Source organism: Scleropages formosus, chromosome 19 (genome assembly GCF_900964775.1).
Source record: "Scleropages formosus chromosome 19, fSclFor1.1, whole genome shotgun sequence".
Lineage (NCBI taxonomy): Eukaryota > Metazoa > Chordata > Actinopteri > Osteoglossiformes > Osteoglossidae > Scleropages > Scleropages formosus.
The window spans coordinates 9738772-9758856 of record NC_041824.1 but is presented as its reverse complement, the minus strand read 5'-3'; the positions used below and the strand labels follow the sequence as shown (position 1 = coordinate 9758856).

The 20085-nt window shown below is 45.5% G+C and overlaps 1 protein-coding gene across 6 annotated transcripts in view; it reads left to right on the top strand.

The window, feature by feature from the left end:
• Positions 1-20085, top strand: part of dpp6a (dipeptidyl-peptidase 6a) — a 178707-nt gene that overhangs the window by 141631 nt on the left and 16991 nt on the right. For all 6 annotated transcript variants that reach the window (XM_018747855.2, XM_018747874.2, XM_029246223.1 and 3 more), the window contains 5 exons: positions 1364-1458; positions 2602-2676; positions 4854-4906; positions 5480-5561; positions 10886-11006. In XM_018747855.2, the coding sequence (XP_018603371.2) occupies positions 1364-1458; positions 2602-2676; positions 4854-4906; positions 5480-5561; positions 10886-11006 (426 nt within the window). The remainder of the gene's footprint in view (positions 1-1363; positions 1459-2601; positions 2677-4853; positions 4907-5479; positions 5562-10885; positions 11007-20085) is intronic.

The following is a 20085-nucleotide window of genomic DNA, read 5'->3' as shown; positions in this document are numbered from 1 at the left end:
CCGTTAGGTGCAGCAAGTCTCCGGGGAATAGAGATCTGTCCTCTAAATAAATCGTTGCATCGTTTTTCTGCCATTAAAGGGCCTGTTCATGGGTGAATATGAAGGTCACATCTTGCGGAAGAAAAATGGAACTCCAGGGCTGAGGCGAGAGGGCTCTTGTGACGTTCTTATTGCAGCATTCATTACCTTGACAAGAGGACCTCCTGAAGATCCTCAGCCGTTACACTGATCTGAGGACGCGACAGTGTGTTCATGAATATCCCATTGATTCTGAAAAGGCAATTACTCAGCTTTCGCAAGCATACTTTAGAGTGGTGCCGCTTTAATAGTATTTGTGCGGTTTCTTATTAATTATTCCTGCTTTGTGAGGACGAGGCTGCCGCATGCTAATTTAAAAATACCCACAATGCTTCTAATTCCTTCAAGAGCCGGCAGGATTAACTCGCATTTGGGGACAAACGTCGGATTGGCAGCAGCTGTGGTATTTTTAACATCCGCTCTCCGTAAAGGGCAAAACGTTGTCAAGGGATAAAAGTAAAGGCAAAAAAAATAGTTTTTATCCAGATATTTGCGCTGCTGATGTTCCCCAGGGTGAATCTGGTGACAGGAGGCTTCTTGGGGAGGGGCGCAGGGCAGGTTGTGAGAGCTTGCGGGAGGTATCGGAACACAAGTGGACCGATGGCAGCAGAAAGGTGCGGAAGATGCTCCTGTGCTCTACCTGGATGGGCTCTCGTACTCACCCAGGGTAAACAGCAGGCCCATGGGACGCTGTGTCACAGCCACTCCGTGACAGGCTGCATGGTGCTGGCTCTAATTTCCAACGGGCCTTGAAGAGACAACACCCGATAGAGATCGCAGCGTGCTGTCAAATCCAGCTTTTCACAGCTGTGTAAGGCGAGTGCTGTTAGGTCTTCCATTTCCACTTAAGAGGCTCACAACACCACCTCAGTGCTATTCTGGGTTAGCTAGGGATGCATTCACTTCCAGCTTTGTGAGATTTCAACTTAGGACCTTTAATATGAGTCCTCTTATTCTTCAAAATTGGAAAGCAATGCGATAAAAATCCCTTGATCGCTGTCGGAATGGAGCGTTTGATATATATGCCCGATGCAGTGACAGCCTGTGTTTTTATTGCTCCCCCTCAGAGATAAAAAGTCAACTGCTTCCCTGAAAAGTAATGAAAAGTCGTGTGAAAGGGCACAAAGCGAGCTGGAGACGGGCTTTGCGACTGCCATGTGACCACCCGTACATCAGTGTGTTTGCTGCAAGGAGTTATGATATTACCCAGCGTGCATTAGGGGTGATGGCCTTCTGCTTAATCGCTGTCTCTCTCTCTCTTTTACTCTCTCTTTGTGTTCTGCAGGAAATGAACTGCTGTACCGCACACGAGAAGGTGATGTGGTCAGATATAACGTCGAGACCAAAGAGAGGACGGTTTTGGTCGAGAACAAAAAGTTTGTAAGTTGTTTCGCAGTCAAGTACTTGTGAAGAGCGTTTATTCACAGGGCTTATGTTGGTACTGGGAGTGAATGCATTAAACTGTGGCTTTTGTTAATAGTGCACTGGTTCCTCGGGTTATACAAAAAGTTGCATATTCAGAACAATTGTGAAAATACAAACATATTCCATATATTTATTTTAAATAGCATTTTCTGTACATTTAAGATACACAGGACAAGATGTTACACCCGATGCGTATATTACAACGGCTGTACGCAAAGACCCAGTCCAACCGACCTCACCATGAAGCCACAGAGAACAACACCCAGCATTGCCAACATACATCTCTATGACTCGAGACCAAGAAGCTTAACTTCCTTCTCTAACCAATGTGATCACAGGGTATTGTCTATAAATTTGTAGGTAAATTTGTCTATAGAAAGTGAATACCTGCATTTACCTTCCGAGCCAATAGGTGGCAGTAAAGAAACCCAAACCAAATGTGTGGGAACTCCTCTTTCGGCTCCCTTCCACAGTGTTTAGAGCTTGTGTTGGGAGCATTAGAGATTCGAAGGGTGCCAGGAAGATGACATGGACTGTTACCTTGTATTTTCAGTAATTTAAATTTTTTATTTAACTGCAGGTCAAAAATTAAAAATAAAATGGAAAAAAAAAAATTAATTTATTGCAGCTATTTTCAGAACATATTTGTAAATCAAATACAGCTTTTATTGACTGTGACTTAGGTGTAAAAGCGACTTTGAACAAGTTGAAACAACCAGTTGTGTTCCAGTTGTGTGCGTAAGGTGAGGAGCCAGTGTGCTGAACAAACACTACACAAACTGTCATTGCTTACTGCCCAGCTCTTCACAGTCCTGAAACCGTTTTGTCTTCTGAAAGTATTCATCACTACTTAGGAGTCATTCATTAACAGTTTTGCTTGTTATCTGCTGATTGTTGGGCAGAATGTGATGTTAGGACGGAAATTGCTGAGGTAACGACACACCACATTATGTTTGTTCCGTGTCAAAGTCGGAGACAAGATTAATGGCTCCGTGTTTGCTTGCTGTTGGAAGCAATCCGTCAAACGCGGTCACTTAAGAATTGCATTAATGAAAATCTTATGCATGGTTAAAGGTCTCATCTCTCTTTCCTTGCCAGGAAATGTACAAAGCCAGCAAGTACCAAGTCTCCCCTGATATGAAACATGTGCTGCTCGCCTACAACGTCGCACCTGTAAGTCGTTTGTTAGCTTGTTTTCGAGCTGCAAAAAAGACGAGCCATATTTCCTCTCACCTTACAAGGAAATGCCACAGTGCTGAAGGTAATAGCAGGGTGTGTATAAGCCAGAAATAATCAGCTGCCATCAGCAGTGACAGAAACGCACAAAAGGAGAAAAAAGGACACGGCGTCTGTAATGACTGGTCTAATAAATGGACTTATAGGCAGGCAGGTGCTGTGGCGATTAAATCACGTCATGCTGACCCTGTGGGGATGTTATCCTGGGAAACACAATGTTTTTCCTGCAATGGTAGTACGCTTATGTTCCATCATTAAAGAAATGTCCAGAGCATGAAGAAGGCCACGCCTAGGGGTCATGTGGTCACAAAGGTTGTAGAACCGGAGTAGGACAGTGATGTCATACATGCTGTTCTGGTAATGTAGTGGCATCTTGTTTGCTGTGTGCAAGGTGGTGCTCTGATAGTTCCTTGTCTACAGGAGCCTCTTTGTAAGACTGATGATCACCACGAAGGGGTGGATTCTCGTCACTGACACATCAGTACAGCACAATACAGTTTAGTCTCACATAGTACTCCATCCTGAAGGCGAACACAGCACTTCCGCAGATCGTGCATTCAGCAAATGGGAAACCAGAAACGATGACTTACCAAAACATTTAAATACACGCACACATTGACTGAAACCCCTTGTCCCAAGTGGGGTTGCGGCGAGCCGGAGCCTAACCCGACAACACAGGGCGCAAAGCTAGAGGGGGAGGGGACGCACCCAGGACGGGACGCCAATCCATTCGCAAAGCACCCCAATCAGGACTCGAATCCCAGACCCACCAGAGAGCAGGACCCGGCCAAACCCGCAGCACCACCGCGCCCCCCCATTTAAATACAAAAAACAGTTTTTTTTTTTTTTTTTTTTTTTTTTTTTCCCTTCATCCATTTTGACTGTACTTCATTTACTTAACGTATTTATTCTTTCTAAATCTGAAAACCAAATATTTAAGTTTTAAAAATAATTATGTTAATAAATAAATGAAGTACTGTCAAAACGGATGTGATGTAAGGTGACAGAGTGGTGATTAGGTGTTGATGCAGTGGCTGTCCAGCACTGGAGGAGAAGAAAACAAAAACTCCAAACTGACATTGGAGCAGAGAAAATGAACTTCTAGGGGGTGACAGTTAATTACTACCTAAATCAGACTGACTTTTGCTGATTGCCCCCTCCCCAAACTGGGCAAGTCTACTTAAAACAATTTAAAGTAGTTGAATGACCAGCCCCAGTCTCACTATGTTCAAAGATTGCAAGGTTGTCAGTGGTGAGTCTGAGTGTCTCCCATGTCGCACCCCCACCAGGATCATACAAATTCTGGCATTCTGCATTGCTGGTGGCTCCATCCTGCTGTGTTCCAGCAAACTGTGCAACAGAGCTTACTAACTGCTCCCAAGGTATTCAAGGTTTGTGACCGCCATGGACTGTATGGAGCAGCAGTCCTCTGTAAGCAATGATGGCCACAGCTGCAACCCGAGGCATTCTAGACTGGCTTCGCTGTGGAGGGAACTGGATGCGACTGGCGTTTTGAGTTTATGGCTTCTTGTCGGCGCTCGCCATTCAAAGGAATGAACAAGCTCCCGTGGTGTCCTGTAGGCTGTACATCGACCGGCTGCGTACAGTGGGCCAGCGCTGCACGGCACGCATTCTTTATGCAGGACCAGTAACAGCGGGCCTGATTGATGATGGCGCTGTTACCTGCACGATCCGTCCTGGTGCTGCTCGCCTTTCACAGCGCCCGTGGCCCACTCTTCCACACTGCAGGGCACCTTGGGTGCCCCTCGTTCAGCTCACAGTCCTGTATGCACCTGCATCTCATCCATCAGCTTGCAGAGCCCCAGAATGCAGTACAGCACTGGGCCTCATCCAGGGTGCTGAAACAGAATGCCGCAACAGGGCATGGTGCAAAAACACGTAGCGCCATGTTAAGTCGGTGAAAACGAACTCAACTAAGCGCATTTTGGATTTTTTTTTTTTTTTGGGGGGGGTACCTGAACTTAGTCTACATATGTGTTCTTATTTATGACTGTGTGTTGTAGGATATTTGTATCTCTTGCTTGGGTCCAGATGAACTGCACAAGATGAGAGGTGTGGATGTGATGCTGACAGTTTGTTTTTTTTTTTTATAGGTGTATCAGCACTCATTTACAGCCTTCTACATTATATGCAGCTTGGTGACTCCGTAAGTACCGTCTTTGTGTTGTTCAGACTCAGAAGAGTCTGACTCCCTTTCTGAATGTTGACTGTGTCATTTGATTTTCTTATAACCAAAGGGACAGATAGACAGTCCTTTTGTTTACACACCTGGTCAACTGATGACAGGTCAGTTTATCTTTCTGATTGGACTGCTCGTTTTAATGCGGTGCTTTATTGCGGTTTAATTTTAATAAATGGGTCTTTGGTCAAGTCGTCTGTGGTGCCATCTGGTGGATAGTAATGACTTTGCAGGCCATTGCACAGCTGGACAATGACCTCCACTCACTGCAGAAGCTTTTGGCTTTCTGCATGTTTCACATGTTTATAAATGCTCATAATCTCTTTATGTAACATCCTTATGTTACTGAGGTCCTGGTGTGTGTGTGTGTGTGTGTGTGTGTGTGTGTGTGTGTGTGTGTGTGTGTGTGTGTGTGTGTGTTAAGCTTGGGGGTGACCAATCACATGTGGTTTTCCCATCCAAAGCCTATGTACATGCAGGCAGTGCTGTGACATTTGGGTATTAAAAACATCATGGCTGTGTGCTTCCTGTCATTTACAGGGAGACCTGGAATCTGAACCCCCCAGAAGTGCGCAATGCCCACCTGCAGTATGCTGGATGGGGGCCTCAAGGCCAGCAGCTGGTGAGAGCCTTTTTTCCTGCCATGAGCCTTTTGACCTGCATATTATTTCTTCCACTGCCTTAACTTCTTAATGCCGAAGCAGACTGATGAGTGCGACTATTTGGGTTTTTCAGGGATAAAACTACTGTGTGGTATTCATTTTATACATAATAAATCTAATCACTTTTAAAAAGCACTGTTGTGTAACTTAAGATGAAAAATTCAGAAAATCCTGTTTCATTTTAAGCTCACCAAAAGATGTGATGGTGAAAGTGGACCCGAAACACATGCCCAGACAACACTCTTGTCGCCCTACTCCGTGGACAGATAATGAGTGATCACTGATCACTCGGAGTCACACTGTGTAATTAATTTCCTGTAATCCAGCCAGTAGATGAATAAATCAAATGACTGAACTGGTACCGTACTCCATTTTTCGCCATTAGTCATGCCGGCGCCTGGATTAAACCCGCCACTCTCTATTTGGAGCCTCCTGTCGGAATAGTGTGTCTCTAGGGCTCACGCACTGTGCAGTGGGTCTGCCGCTACTTGAGATGATCCAGTGCAAATATATCGTGGAGAAGCTCCCGAGCCGAGTAGGGACGTGGCTCCTGCTGGAGCTGCGGGGTGACTTGGGGAGCTGGGGACACTATTTCACTGAACCCAGAAAGAACTCGTGCTCACTGGGCCAAGCTGTGACTTAGTGTCTCTCTCACTTTGTGAGACAGAAGGATATATAGCCAGCCAGCCTACTGGCTCCATGCCTCTGTTGTTATTGTTTTTTTTAAATATTTTATTTGTCCAACGTTTTTCTTCAAAACAACTTAGAATGTTAAGCTACTTAAAGTGATTTACATATTTTCACAGCAGGGTAATTTTTACGGTAGCAATTCAATTCACGGTAAATGCCCTTATCAAAGGTTCTGCAGCAGGGGTGGCATTCAAAACCAGGTCTGCTAATATGCAGCTGTGAAACCACTATGCTGCTTGTTGCCCCATGTTTTCAGATGTTCTGCTGGCTTTGCCTTGCCATGGGGGTGCACTTGGACAAGTAGAGTAGACCTCTCCATCTTAGCTCAACAACGTTTATGGAGACTGAACAGTTGGAACGGTACTTTGTCGCATTGCTACGCCGCCACTATTCGGTGCTGGAACAGTCAGCCGGGAGAAGGTGCCAGAGTGCAGGTGGGGTCCCTATTGAGACGATGTACATCTCACAGGTGTGTGTTCTGCAGATTAACTGGAGATGGTCGTCCTCTTTTGACTGTGCTAGAAATGGGTCAGACTGGTTCTGCGCTGCAACCTACATCAGTATCAGCACTGGAGCCGTTCCCCTCCAGGGAACGAACACACACACGCAGACCACCACCTGTCTGGGTGTGTGCAGCAATGTCTCCAGTGCCCCCTGTGTCAGTTTAAAGGAAAAGCTGAAGAAGATTGTTCTGGGTATCTAAAGCCCCTTAGTTATACTGCCTTATATGTTGTTTCACCATTTTTTACTGTACGATCTTCACACAGAGGTGTTAGAAGAAGGAATAGACTAGGAATGGTTAGGATAGGAGTAAATTGTTGATTTTCTTACATTGTTTATGAAAAGGCCTTTTTAGGATTTCAGGCATACATATAAATTCTAAGGATACTATAAAGAAACCTAAGTTAATACTTATTAAAATCGCTTGAATTTGTGAGTTCAGTGTAGGAGCCTTGAAAGAAGGGTCATTAAGGCATTATGATTGTTATACTATATTGTGTATTATTTTGATTGAAAAACTACGCGGTTTACCTCTTTCTGTGAATTAACAATGGAGTCATTTTATCATACTTCTCTTTAAAATCTGGAATAAAAATAAAAATCAAATGGTTTCCCCAAACTCAGGATTTCAGATTTAAAAGATAAATGCCTGCCTGGCATTTTCATTGAGGCTGTAATTATATTTTTTCATTTGCATAAACTACCAGCAAAATGGGGGGGAACGGTGAAAACTGCTTAGAATGATAATGTTGTTCAATTTGCATAATAGAATTGTGTTTAATTTCTGCTTTGTTGTTCGCAGCTTGTTTGGTTTTAATTGGGTCGCCAAAGAGTTCAACTTCAAGTTCCACAATAGTCCCGTGGACAGAGGCCTTCACTGGGGCACAGTGGGGCTTTAGGGCATCCGCAGGTGCGAGAGGCTGGGTACACACTGGGGGCAGTTCAGGTGTGTGGCACACTGTGCCTCTGTAGCCTGTAGCCCCGCCCCCTCCTGGGTACAGGTTGTCATGGAGATTATCCCTTGCAGCAGGACTTTGATGGAAGCCCCACAACTGTCCGTAAGGTTACCTTGGTGGTGTATTATTTGAACAGGACCGAATCCACTGGATTTCGCTGATAGGACGTTTCCTATCCGATGCGCAACAACATTTTTTTTTTTTTTTTTTTTTTTTTTGTGCCCTTTGGCTGGGGTGCGATGATGAAATGTGCTGTAGTTTTGTGCGAATGGGTTACTGAGCACAGGCGATATTGATGTCAGACATTGATCCTCTGGCGGTCATTATCCCGTTGGCGTGTCTCGGTGAAGCAGTGTGTCCGGACTCTGTTCCTGTTCCTCGCCTCCGCCCCCGAGGCCATCTAGCGCCGGGGGATCAGAACGCGGGAGAATACGGGCTGTAGACGGACACACGAACACCATTGGCAGCAGAACGCTCGGCAGCCGAGGTTCGCGATTGTGGCGTTAATGAGATTATGCTGCTTCAGCTCGATGATGACTCCTTATGTAGTGACAGACGCGGCACGGACCTGAACATCGAGCCGTTCGTACCTTGCGTTTGTGACCTCACCACACCAAAGGCCACCGAAGCACTTGTTTTCAGTAGGATTTTGGCACTGTTGGCTCCCCTCGGTGACCATGCGGTAGCGGCATGTTGGCCGAGCAGCCGGTTTTCGTGAGGAGTCCCACATTGCGTAACCCTCTTTTTTGTTCTCCGCAGAGTCAGAGGGCAGGATTACCTGTCAGCCAGGCTTTATGATTATTAATACCAGCGCCGTTTTTCCAAGGAGACCTACAGCAGGGTAGCTGGTGCTGTGCTCAACTTACTGTTTTCTCCCCATAACTAATCATGGTAATGTGGGGGGCTAATACCGGGTGTTGGGGTAACGGGGGTGATGTCATGGAACGGACCAACAACATTATCTTTGTACGTGAAGTGGACGTGCAGCACAGTGTCCGGTTCAAGCCCCCCCCCGCCTCCAGCGGGGGCCTTGCTGTGTTGCGCCACCAGGAAAAAGTGTATAAACTGCGTTTCTGCCCTGAAACTTAGCTGTGTAAACGAGTGAACTTGTGTGCTGTTTTGGATGAAAGTATCGGCTGCGGAAGGGAATAATATAACAGAACAGAGCGCTGTTCAGGTGCCTGTCAGACCCCCCGCTGGCCGGCGCGGCTGCTCCGCGTGCGATCGAGACCGGGTTGTGGGGGGCGGGGGAGCGCCCCTCCGTGTCGGGACACGTGCTCAGTCTCCCGCTGTGCTTTCGCTGCACCCCGCAGCCGCGCTTTTATTAATATCCCTGACATTTCCACTCTCCTTCCCCTCCCCTCCCCTCCCGTGGCGGGCGGAACACAGGCGAGCTCGCGCAGGGCCTTCCTACCCCCCATAACGTGCCTCTAATTCTCCGTTGCAACCCCCCCCCCCCCCCCGGACCCTGTGTGTGTGTGTGTGTGTGTGAGTGAGTTCGTGTGTGCATACGTGAGGTTTTGTGGCGGCTCTGAACACAGGAGTTCTCCCCGAGCTGCTGCTCACATTGCCCTTTTTACCAGGGTAATCAGCGGCAGAGCCGGGTGTTTCCGCTCGCCGGTCGACGTTGCGGTCACACTCTGCGTGCGTAGCGGAGTGTGTAACGTCTGCTGCACTTCTCAGTTTCAGCCTCGGGTGGCATCTCTGTCAACCTGGTGCACTGTTTTGTTTCCGAAATATCCTTTCATTTCCTTTTACCTTTTATTATCCTGTTAGGTCTGTAAATATGTAGATGAGAAGCGCGTTTAACTTTGTTTCCGTCGAAAAATGGACGGTCGGTGTGGTGACACTTGAGAGCAATTCTCTCATCCCTCTGGGGCTTGTTATAGTGCCATGTGATCGGACCCCTGAAATATTATAACCCTTCGACCTCGTGCCTTTCTTTTATGCCTGTTTGTATTCGCAGCTCCTCAGGGTTCTGTCCCTCTCTCTAATTTGCTGTGATCAAGAGCTTTTCCCTTTTCTCTCGCTAATAAAAACAAAACACAGGAGAGAAAAACTATTTTATATCAGCATTTGCAACATGAGCAGAAGAACTGAAGTCGCACAAAGTAGTGTTTTCCTTTCTCTCCTTGTTTGTTGTGTCTCAAAAAAAAACACAAAGTTATTCCCTGCACTTGACAGGATGCTCTCCTTGTTTTTTTTTTCATCTTCCTATCTCTCCTGGGTTACCTCCCATCCCCACGGATTAAAACACTTCTTGTATGTATGATTCCCCCTGCTTTGCGCTGCGCTGCGCTAATACGATGGAGCGCTAATCCGCGAGGCTTCGGCTCACGGTCTCGGTGCGGTGTGGATGCTCACATGCAGGAGTGGGGAGGAACGTGATCGTGGGATTTTGCTTTATGTAACGCCGGGGTGACGCGCTGGGGTCGACGGCCCTGCTGAGCGTCCGCACGACCCCCCCCGCAATGGCCCCCAAAATGAGCGGCGCGTGCCTCTGTGGTCAGTGAGGTCTCCTCCGTCCTTTTAATGCCCCTGTTTAAAAAAAATAAATAAATAAAATCGGTGCGTTTCGGGTCGCTCGTCGAGCATTTATGTCAGACCCTGACTGTGACACTGTGTTTCACGCTGTTATAATTTCTGTTTTGTGCTCCTCCACGTGACATGGTCCGTTTCTTTCCCTGCATTTATTCTTTCAGTTACAGGCTGTTTCCGGTCACCTCTTAAATATTGTTAGAACATCGCAGTTTAAGCTTTTGGCACAAACGCACAAATTCTTATACATTTCTTTAGCTGACATTTGTCCAAAGCGACTTACAATGTTAAGCTGTTTACAAGTATTCAACCATTTACACAGTTGGGTAATTTTTTTACTGGAGCAATTTAGGGTAAGTTCCTGGCTCAAGGGTGCTGCAACTGGACCTGGGAATCAAACACGTGACCTCTAGGTCCAAAGTGACAGCAGCCCTAACCACTACACTACCAGCTGTCCCCTGAATTACTGCACTGCACGAGCGGCATCATCGTATGAAATTACATATTGCGCAAAATCATTTTTGTTTTCCTCTCAAACTATATGGTCCGATACTGATGAAATGGATATTTAATTCTGTTTGTTTTCTTTTCCTCCACAGATTTTCATATTTGAGAACAATATCTACTACCGAGCCACAGTGGAGAGCCGAACGATACGCCTGGTTTCTTCAGGAAAGGAAGGTGTCATATTTAATGGGCTGAGCGACTGGCTGTATGAAGGTAAGAGAGATATTGACTTTTGCTACGTTTTTAATCTTTCAGAGGTTTTGCCTTTCATACTGTGAAGAACATCTTGTATACTTTACCCAGCAGTCGTTGTGCCGAACCTTGGTTTCTACTGAGCACATATTTATTTCCCAGGACCAGAGAATTACCCGAGATGCAGTCAGTGCCCCTCCCCCAACCCAAAGAAAAGTCTTCACCTTCACATTTTTCTTCTTTTTCACAGCATAAGTGGGGGGGGGGGGCATTGTTCATTTGTTCGTTCTTTTGCCCTTGGTGTGATTAATCAGATATTCCTGTTCTACCGCAATTCAGTACGTTAATGTCAAATTAATTTCTGCACAGTAGTGTTTCGCTTGAATAGATTTCTAGCTCTGTTTGGGTAGAAGCTCCAAGAGATGGTAGAGACAAAGTGTGAGAGGTGTGTGATGAGCACTTCTGTCACCTTCAAAAGTAGTAGCCCTTATAACCCTTTACAAGGTCTTACTGCATAATGGCCCTCACCTGGTCGGATTCCTGCCAGCAGGAGTTTAATATACTTATTTTTAAATGATTTATGAGTTTTGTTTTTAAAGAAAAAAGCAATGCGATGTTGATAATGAGCTCCTTATGAAGTCTTCCTGGCTGTTTGTATTTGACTTAAGCAATTAAGCTCGCTTTGTCAGGGATGAAACGACCCATTGTACTAGTTCCCTTCTAGTCTCACCTACAGTTATTTGCTCTTATTGCTGCTACATTGTAATGATGCTGATGGTCTGCTTGTTTTGGGTTTATTAAATTTGCACTCCTTTTTGTCAGCTGTGAGAACAACTGATTATTTGGGAAAACTTTCGTCCGAAACACTATTGCAGATGTAACTTGCGTTGGCACACCCCAACTGTACCATATTGTTATGGTTAACTTATGAGGCACCGAGGCTCTGGACTGCAGTCAGACCAGTATGTTAAACAGATATGTTTCCAGAACATCGCTTTCTCAGCATGCCGAGTAATCAGATCACTGTGCCGTATAATTTCTCTCTTGTCTGGAAGACATGAATTGGGTTCCGCCTCTGTGTAGTGGTGAGCTGTGTAGACCTGGGCCCGCCAGCAGCCCTCTCCGTACTCTGCAGGATATGCTTGGCGTGCCAGATTTGTGGGGCTAGTAATGTAGTGTGCTGTGGAGCGCTGGGTGCATGGCACACACCGTAGTGAGTGCCAAGCATCACACACCGCAGTGAGAGGCTCACACCATGCTTCCTGCATGCTGAATTTTTTTTGGACCAAGGCATTGGCTGCATGGCAAATACAAAAGCTGGAAAAGATCAGAAAACTGTATTAAATCATATCTCAATCCAATTATACGATGTCTTCACATATTTCATATGCAATTCGAAAAAATGCAAATGCAGGGAAATGGAATCAACTTAGTTTTATAGGATCCCAGATGAGGATATTTTTAAAGTGTGTGTGTGTGTGTGTGCGTGTGCATTTATGTGAATGTGTGTGTTTATTTACTACTTTAAAACTAATTAGTGTACAGGCAGTCCCCAGGTTATGAATGTCCGACTTACGTACAACCCGTAGTTACGAACCCACCCCAGTAAAGCCTATTATATTAAAAACTCACATTACATGCAATGGTTCGTAATAACAAACGGGTGCTACTTTGCGGCGCATATCAGTACATTGCGGATCAACAGTGGTTCGTCGGCTCGTGGGCACGTGGGCCCGAAGTAGAACAAAGACTTTTTTCTGTCACACCCACGATCTCGCTCCAAACGCCCACACCTGCCCGAAATCAGAGTAGCAGGGTATAAAGAAGCAGCATCTGTACCCCCTTGTTGCAGAATCTCATCCGAGAAACCCGTATCTCCTGCACTCACGAGTGAACCTTCATCTGCCTACCCATCCTTCCTAGTCCCTTGTACTCCTCCATTCCTCGTTCCCCACGTTCACGGCTTCCGACTCAGGCATTGCCTCCTGGACCGTGATTCCGGATTCGCCCCGAGATCAACGTTTGTGCATCGACCGACCCACGCCTGTCCCCGACCACGACTCTTGCCTGCTCTCTTGTGTATCAGCAATAAAGATCTCACAGTTGGGTCCACACACATAACTCGGTCTCCTGTCCAGTTCATTGACACGTTCTTTTCAGTCAGACCGCATTGCTGTTAGCAGTGTCTTTTGTGTGTTGTTGTATTTGGCTTTAATTTTTTTGTTCTCTCTCTCTATTATAAATACACACACACACTTTCTGAACCGCTTGTCCCATACGGGGTCGCGGGGAAGCGGAGCCTACCCGGCAACGCAGGGCGTAAGGCCAGAGGGGGGGGGGACACACCCAGGACGGGACGCCAGTCCGTCGCAAGGCACTCCAAGCGGGACTCGAACCCCAGACCCACCGGAGAGCAGGACCCGGTTCAACCCACTGCGCCACCGCACCCCCTCTATTATAAATACTGTAGTAAAATTTATTATCTCTTTCTATGCCTCTATTATTAATCATCTAATTACATTTATTATTATCATTATTATTATTATTACTACTGTACTATTAAAGGTTTTTTTGTGTTTCTGGAAGTGTTTCTTTAATGTTTTTTATGCAGAGAAAGGTGCACAGTATACTATATACTAAAACAAACATTTGACTAACTGAGATCACATACGAACCGGACCTAACTGTTCCGATTTACATACAAATCCGATTTTAAGACAGATTTAGGAATGTAACTTGTTTGTAATCCGGGGAGTGCCTGTAAATAGGTAAAAATAGGAGAAAAACCAACATTTCAGTCTCAGAAGTGTTTAAAATTTCTCAGGATGATAGAGTGAAGTGGCTGGAAGAAAACAGCAGATATCAAATGAGCATGTAAATCAGAACTGACTGTGATCGAAAACAAAGATAATTATGTATTAACAAGAGCAAAGACATGGTAATGCACGGACCCTGATTTTTCTCTCTCCATTTAAATTGCAGTTTCCTGCTATACTCATGAATATTAATATGCAGTTAAGTATTTTGGCTCTTGGTGATTGGCATTTACAACCATTCTATTGATATCTAAGAGTGATTACAATGAGATCCAAACAAGTGACAGTCTTATTGCTAATGAATATTCATTAGCATCTGTTCTCTCTAGAGCTCGTTATTCATCAGTGTAACGCTAGAACTTTCTTTTCTATGACTGAGGGAGCCTATATCTTAAGTATAAATGAAGGGCTTTTGCTATAAACCTGGCTGTTTTGGTGCCCCTGTGAATTCCTGTCAGGATGGGTGTAGTGAAATCCCTATGTTTTCAGTGAGCAAGATGCTCATGTGCTTTTTAAATTTGTCATGGTGCCTGGGAATTACCCTGAATTACCAGCCGGGGAGATGTTTATGTGTCACGCAATGAACGCCGCCAAAATAAATTCAGCCATTTTGCAGCGCGCATAAGAGGATGTTGAAGTGTCCTCTGGCTGTAAAGTCATTATGCTCCACTTTGAAGACACGGGTTTTCATTTCTGTGCCAATAGAGGCCCAGGTACTGCGGTACAGCGGGATTACCGGGGTTCCATGTTGATTTAAAGCCTTGGCTTGCTGCTGACCTCGGGCGAAGGGCTGCCGTGGAGCTAGTCACCAGATTTGATGGAGGAACCGTGTCACCGGCGCGCACGTTGCGGAGCTACTGGAGCTGACATTTGAGGACAAGGAAGTGAGAATTGATTTCGAGTGCTGGCTGGCGAGGGCAGATAATATTCTGTATGGAATATTTCAGGATGCAATTGATCTGCTCTGTGTTGTACAGACACACTCTTGGCGGAGGAGTTTCACTTTCTCGTGGTGTGGGAAAAGCGCATTTCCCGTTTTAATCATGTCTTAATGTAAAATAGATGGACCTGTAGGTGAGGGACAGCGCTGTTACTGGGAATTTAGTAACTCCACAGCACATTTACTGAAAGAAATGCATTCCTGTGCTCTTTTTAGTTAATTCTTCATACGGCCAGGTCACTCAGCAATCATGTTATGAAAATGTACGTTTTTTTTTTTTGCATTTGCATTTGGAATGCATTAAGAGTGTACAAATAAGTGTCACTATTATTGTGGGCAGTTATCCATTGTTTTTCTATTGAGTTATCCATGGAGTTTTCCATTGTACAAAAATGCAGGTTTTAAGATAACGGAAAAGGCCGTATTAATATGTTCAAATGTGACGAGAAGAAAAAGTCAATATTTTTAAATAATAATTCAAAATTTCACTTATTGTTACTGTTAGAGGTGTGACCCTAGAAAAACCTCCATGGCGATAAAAAGTGCCAAGAATGACCTTAGACAAGTTTTTGCCCGAAGCTCAGGGAGAGTAACAATGTTTGCGTCTTTCAAAGAGTTTAACGATGTTGTATTTTAGTGAACACACCGAAATGCTACTAGTGTTAGTCACTTTTAATAGTCAGCAATGCTGAGTCATTAAACATTTTTAATTCTCTTAATAATTAATTCGTACACAAGTTATGATGAACGTTTTATGTAAAACAGTACAACGCGCGTTTTGAAAGTCTGTCGTTAATCAAATTTGTCAGTGGGGGATTTTGGGGGGATGATACAATTATTAGTTCAGTGAGCTTCATTAAGCTTGATCATTATTGAAATGAGAAGTATATGCTGTTCAGAATACAGTACAGAATGTTTACCACCCAGACTGTCAGATTAATTTTCCATACATTCCACCATAATTGTGGAATTGTAGACCCTGTCATGGAGTCATGCCCAGGGTGGAGAACTACAAACACATCCAGATATAGTCCCTCCTCCCTTACCTCACTGAGCAGTAAAAACAGCCCAGCTGGTTTAACACAATGATGATGATGGTGATGGGGGTCAATACCCAACTAAGAAATTTGCTTTTTCGTACATCTTGATGTGTTACTTAATGTAAAGTACATGGTCAAAGGTTGCTGCAGCAGCGCACCAGTGAGGCTTGAATCAGTCAAGGTTTAGACTTTTAACCGCTAAACAACCTGCTGCATTTCAAGTAAGAACATTGGCTCAATAAACGCTGGTCTTGTTGGTGCGATGAGTCCCAGGATGCCCATTTGGGCTTTTAATCGCAGATGTGCAATTCCAAGGCCAGATCCTGTGGCCTGGCAGGAACGCTGCAGTTAGAAACATCTTCTGCAGGAGCTCCAAGTCCATTTGGCACCATCGAGTAAAAAACAATGATCCATCATTCATCCATAGCTGCCACTTATTTACTAATGCTGAGCATGTGTCTCATCTGCGGAGGTCTGCGTCACATGGTTTTGTGTGAGCGCGGCAGCAAGGAGAAAGAAAAGAGCAGAAGCACCTCCCCCCCAAACACACACACACACACTCATAAGGAGAATGTGTGCTTTGCTATATTTATTAACTGAAATTTCTTATACTATAAAGGTGAATAGAATAGAAGTGAAAGAATCAAATTTTCTTACACTTGCCTTCCATGCAAATCTTCTTCAGCCTGCAAAGAGCTGCTCAGGTTTACTGTACTTGGCGGAAGCATGACATGACTAATACTCCAGGCTTGTTGGTTTAGACTCCTGCGCTGGGATTTCAGTGCACCTGCCATCAGAATACACACCTGGACTCTGGCTTAACTTGTGTGATGGAGACTCGCAAGATTCACCAGTCAAGATGTAAGGACGACCAAAAAAACGAGCTACACTGGCTACCTCTGGGCATTACCTGCTCATTGCTGTGTTTAAAATGGTAATCAAGATGAAACTTCTTGACAAACCCACCCTTTTTTTTCAGCACTTTTACACTTCTTTATTTAGGCTTTTCTCCAAAGTGGCTTAGTGTTAAAATGCTTACAGTGATTCACCCCTATATAGAGCTGAGTAATTTGTACTGTATCTATTCAGGGTCAGTACCTTCCTCAAGGGTCCTACAACAGGAGGTGGCATTCGAACTTCGGTCCGTTGAGCGCATGGTGGCAGCTATAACTGCTATGCCATCTGCTGCTGCAAGCTTGGGGCGTACAGAGGAGGGTCACATGCCTGTTAGATCTGTGACTCCTCCCAACAGTGCCGTCACCATCGCAGAGCTCTTCAGAGTGGAACAACGGACACATGGTCAGAGTGGAGCAAGGAGAGAAAAGCAGACACCCCATTGGCCCCCCAGTGGGCTCCATTTTTCTTCAACCACAGTACCAGCCCACCCTGCAGCATTCAGCACCTCCTTGCTTCTCCCATGAGATAATGGATGAAAGAGCTGCTTGGCCCGGCTTCAGGGGTCGAGCACCATGCAGGCTCTCCAGGGGGAGAAGGTGTGAGTTCCCACCCATTTGCACTCTTTTACTAAGGACCTCTGTTGCCACCTGCTGGATGTTCTTAGAGGTTCAGGCCTCCAAACTCACTTCCTCACCAAGCATCCCAGGAAGAAATCATTTGCTGGAGTGGATGCTGCAGTGCTCCAGGTTCCCATGAGTCTGTCTTCTCCTAATAAAAGCACATGGGCTGTGCGATGGGATGTGGAATTGGTCCCCGCTCAGCCTGTGTGCAGTTTGCATGTTCTCTTTCTGTTGACATGGGTCTCCTCGGGATGTTCCAGTTTCCTCCCACAGCCCAAAGACATGTGCTCCAGGTGAAGTGATGACTCTAAACTGTCCACTGTCTGTGTGTGTGTGTGTATGTGTTACACTGCATTCCTGTATTACTGCATGAACGATTGTGAGGGACTTCTGTGAAGTGTATTTAACGCTGTAAGTCACCCTGGTTAAAATTGTGAGCTGAATACTGCATAGTAATCATGGAACATTGCTTTGGAGAAAACACACACGCGCTGTCTGAAACCGCTTGTCCCAAGTGGGGTTGCGGCAAACCGGAGCCTAACCCGGCAGCACAGGGCGCAAGGCTGGAGGGGGAGGGGACACACCCAGGGCGGGATGCCAGTCTGCCACAAGGCACCCCAAGCAGGACTCAAACCCCAGACCCCCCAGAGAGCAGGCCCCGGCCAAACCCGCTGTGCCACTGCGCTCCCTGCTTCGGAGAAAAGTGTCTGCAAAATGAGTAAATGTGACAGTTTAGGGGAAGAGCAGAATTGCTCACATTTCAGAGATCAGCCCCCATCAGAACAGTGATTTATGTCCATCGACAGGCCGTGAACATCCCCAGTCCTTTCAGGCAAGTCAGCCTGGAGAATGTTGGGTAAAGAGGTGGGGTGACAACTCGGCATGGCATTGCTGCTCCTGGCCGCCGTAGGCTGAGAGTCAGAGGCCCCCTAAGGGTACTGCGCTCTCCTGGTACCTGGCAGCACAGTGAAACAGAGATGTACACTGAACCTTTGCCTCTGCGGTCAGGGATCTTAATTATGGAGTGTATCATCATTAGGCAGGACCGCCGGTGTCCTCGCAGTGAGAGCTCACGGTCTACAGAGTGAGCCCTCTGTAAATATTTATGCAAAGCCATGAGTCATAGAGCCACAGAAGGCTGCAGAGGAAAAGCAGGACATTCACAGCGGGACGGCTCTGGCGAGCGGGCGGCGGGCCTGGAGGGGAGGGAAACTGTACATTGAGTAGCATTCATGAGATTCGATAATTTACCGGAACATACTATTTAAAAAGAGTAAAGAAGGAAGGGGAAGGGAACCGTAATGTTGATTTAACCTGCAGGCCAGCCTGCCTCTGTAGATCCAGGAGTGATTTGCACCCAACGGTCACGTTATCGGTGCTGATGGTGTTCAGGTAACGTGTATTCAGTTGCCTGCATTTGACCTTTGTAATACCTTAAGTCTAAAGCAGTGATTAAATTAGTGATGGGTAATATCCGACAATATCCTCTAAATGTTAATGAGCAAAGTTTAAAAAAAAAAATGAACATGCTGCTTAGTAAGTACACAGCTTTTGCATAATGAATTACCTCTAAGGGCTTTCAGTAGTTTTTTCAAGCTAATTAAGCTGCCTAATGGTTTTAAGATGTTTATTTCCCTTATGTGCCACTGCAAGTATCTGATCAATGTGATAAATGTTGAAACAGTAATTGACTAATTGTTTTGCTGATTGTCTGCAACACATTATTTGTCAAGTATAACATCTGAGGTTTTTTTCTGTCCTAACCCCCCTCCCCCTTTTTTTTTAAACTTCTAAAGGCTTGCAGAAGACTGCAATATCTAGGACTGGACTTCTGTGCCACCGTAAAATTTGATTACAGTGCCAGATCAGCTCCGTAACCTAGAGTACAAACAGATGATGTGTTGGGTGCTGTTTGGAAGGACGGTTATTAAGGCGCCTGTTCTATCAAATGCCAAGTGGGAGTTTTGAGTGGAGCGAGACATGTGCGGTCACGTGCGAATCCCTGCCGAGTGTTGGCTTTCGTTCCATTCGGCGTGACACGATGATTGATGGGTCCCCGCTTCCCTTGCGCAAAAAAAAAAAATGAAAGGAAAAAGGAAAGCAGTGATTTGAGTTGTTCAGGCCGTCGTGGTTTTATCGTCGAAACTCCCTCACCTCTTTGCTGTGGCACACTGCTTGCTCAGCAGACGCAGATTGTCATCCTCACTGTGAGTTTTGGCAGATGCGGGACAGGCGTGACCTGGAGCGTACTCACTTGAACCAGACTCTAGGCTCTTTAAGTCTGGTGCGCTAAACTAAGAGCACCGGCCCTGAAACCCACCTGCCTCAGCGATACGGTACCCCAGTCCCAGCATGTTCTACACAGTCAGACTTGTGCCATATTCCTTTGGGTTTTTGTATTTTTATTTTTAAATGAGCAACTTAATTGTACTCCTAGGGTTATTCAGTACCATAGAAATTGTCTTCCATTCTTCCTATGATTGATACTTTCCAAAAACCTTGTCACAGAGTTGCTAAGAATGCTCCTTTGTCTTCAGGATGTGCTTTTTGTTAAATTGTCTAACCAATGGTGGAACCTTCCGGAAGCAGGTAGGTGTATTTATTCTAAGATCACGTCAGTCACCTTAAGTGCTTACAGAGCATCCCTGTTTGACTTAAGTAACATCGAAAAACAATTTGTCGCACCATAGTTGATTTAGATGGCACAACAAACGGGCTGAATACTTATGCCCTCAGTTATTTTGTGTTTTATATTTGCGCTTAATTAAAAATTGAGTTGTAGAAATG